Source organism: Oryza sativa, chromosome 2 (genome assembly GCF_034140825.1).
Source record: "Oryza sativa Japonica Group chromosome 2, ASM3414082v1".
NCBI lineage: Eukaryota > Viridiplantae > Streptophyta > Magnoliopsida > Poales > Poaceae > Oryza > Oryza sativa.
In genome coordinates, this window is record NC_089036.1 from 4,603,530 (window position 1) to 4,605,195 (window position 1,666).

Genomic DNA, 1,666 nt, shown 5'->3' on the forward strand with positions numbered 1-1,666 from the left:
TCCTTCGATAACGATAAGCTATATAATTTTGACATGGATCATCATCAGCTTAGTTTAGTTTTTTTTCTGCGGCTAGCAATTAATTACATTGTAACTTATAAGTAAGAGCTTAATTAGTTCCACATTGTGTAGAGTGTGTGTAGATTGATCTTATTCGACTAGAAGATCGATTTATCATTTAAGTTTCCAAAAGATCACCGGAGGATTAGTTTCAGATGAACTCGAAATATTCAGAAAATGATATGATATCTCATGCAGTCAGTTCGATGGATCATCTCCTTTATAGTTTTCCTTTTGTGTTTCATTTTTGTGAGCTGTTCACTTCTAACTCATAGTCATGCTTAGTGGCCCAATAACCGGATCGAAAAAGATCATTGGATCAATTCTTTTTTAGATCAACTCGAAAGATTCGGAAAATTATATGATGTTTATTACGGTCAGGGTCAGTTTACATAGTAGAGCATACGTGCATGGAATGATGGAAAGAGATGCCAAGTAATTCTTGGAATTAAGGTTGTAAAATTACTAGTATTTATATACATCGATCAACACAGTGGGGATTATTTACATTACTGCACCTACAGTAGCTGCCATTGAAATATGGGATTGGGACCACCCGTCAACTACTGCTACTGCAAGTGCAGTACTGCAGAGGATCCGTGTCCCGATCAACCGGGACACCAGAAATGTAGAAGCAAGAAAAAAAAATGCAGGAGAAGAAAAAGCTAGGGTCATTTCCAGCAGCAAAAATATGTGTCCATATGTGTGTTTTTTTACACCAGCAATTTCACAGCTTTAGCGTCAGGTCGAGTTGACGCGTTTGATCGTCTCCGTCGCGCGGCCAGTAGTAGCCGACGTTTCCACCGCCCCACCACCACCGCTCGCCGCCGCCGCCGTCGCCGGCCACCGAGATCGCCGGCGGCGCCTCGCCGTGAAGCACGCGCGCCATCCACCCCGGCGACGCCGACACGAACGCGCCGTGGTGGATGGCGAAAGACGACGACGACGCTTGCTCGCCGCCGGCGCCCGCGCCGGCGCCGCGCCTGGCGAGCGTGCGCTCCCGCTTGTGCGCGTTCTGGTGGCCGCCCAGCGCCTGCGAGCTGTAGAACTCGCGCCGGCAGTAGTGGCACGCGAACAGCTGCCGCGGCTCGCCGTCGTCGTCGCCGTCGCGTTCCTCCTCCTTCGCCGGCGCCGGCGACACGACGAGCAGACGAGGCGCCGTCGCCTGCCCCGGCACGGCGGCGCCCACCGTGCCGATGAGGTCCAGCTCGACGAGCCGGAGCGCCGCGGCGGCCGCGGCCGCCATGCGACGGCCGCCGCCGACGAACGTCACGTCGCCTCCTCCTCCGGCGAGCTTGCTCATCCCTTCCATGGCGCGCGCTACGTCGACGAACACCACCACACCAACTTAACTTGAGATGTTGCGACGCAGTGCAATGCAAGGTCGTAGTATATATGCAGGCAAAGTACCAAAGTCTATGCAAGAAGATCAAGCAAATGATCGAGACGGAGGGCATGGTCAGCTGGTCACGTTCACGTAACGTGACAGTGACGTACTCCGTGTCAATGTTGCCATTATGTCATAAATAAGACTATCCGTTTCACAATATATGTACTATATTTATTATGTCCTATCCGGTGAAGAATTTAAGATGCGGTTACTGCA

The 1,666-nt window shown here is 51.1% G+C and overlaps 1 protein-coding gene across 1 annotated transcript; it reads right to left on the minus strand.

Annotated features, from left to right (window-relative positions):
* Window positions 1-416: 416 nt before the first annotated feature.
* Window positions 417-1,422, minus strand: LOC107277916 (zinc finger protein 1). Its single transcript, XM_015769469.3, has one exon. It carries the CDS (start codon window positions 1,370-1,372, stop codon window positions 788-790), a length of 585 nt encoding a protein of 194 aa, XP_015624955.1. The 5' UTR covers window positions 1,373-1,422; the 3' UTR covers window positions 417-787.
* Between the last annotated feature and the right edge of the window lie 244 nt (window positions 1,423-1,666).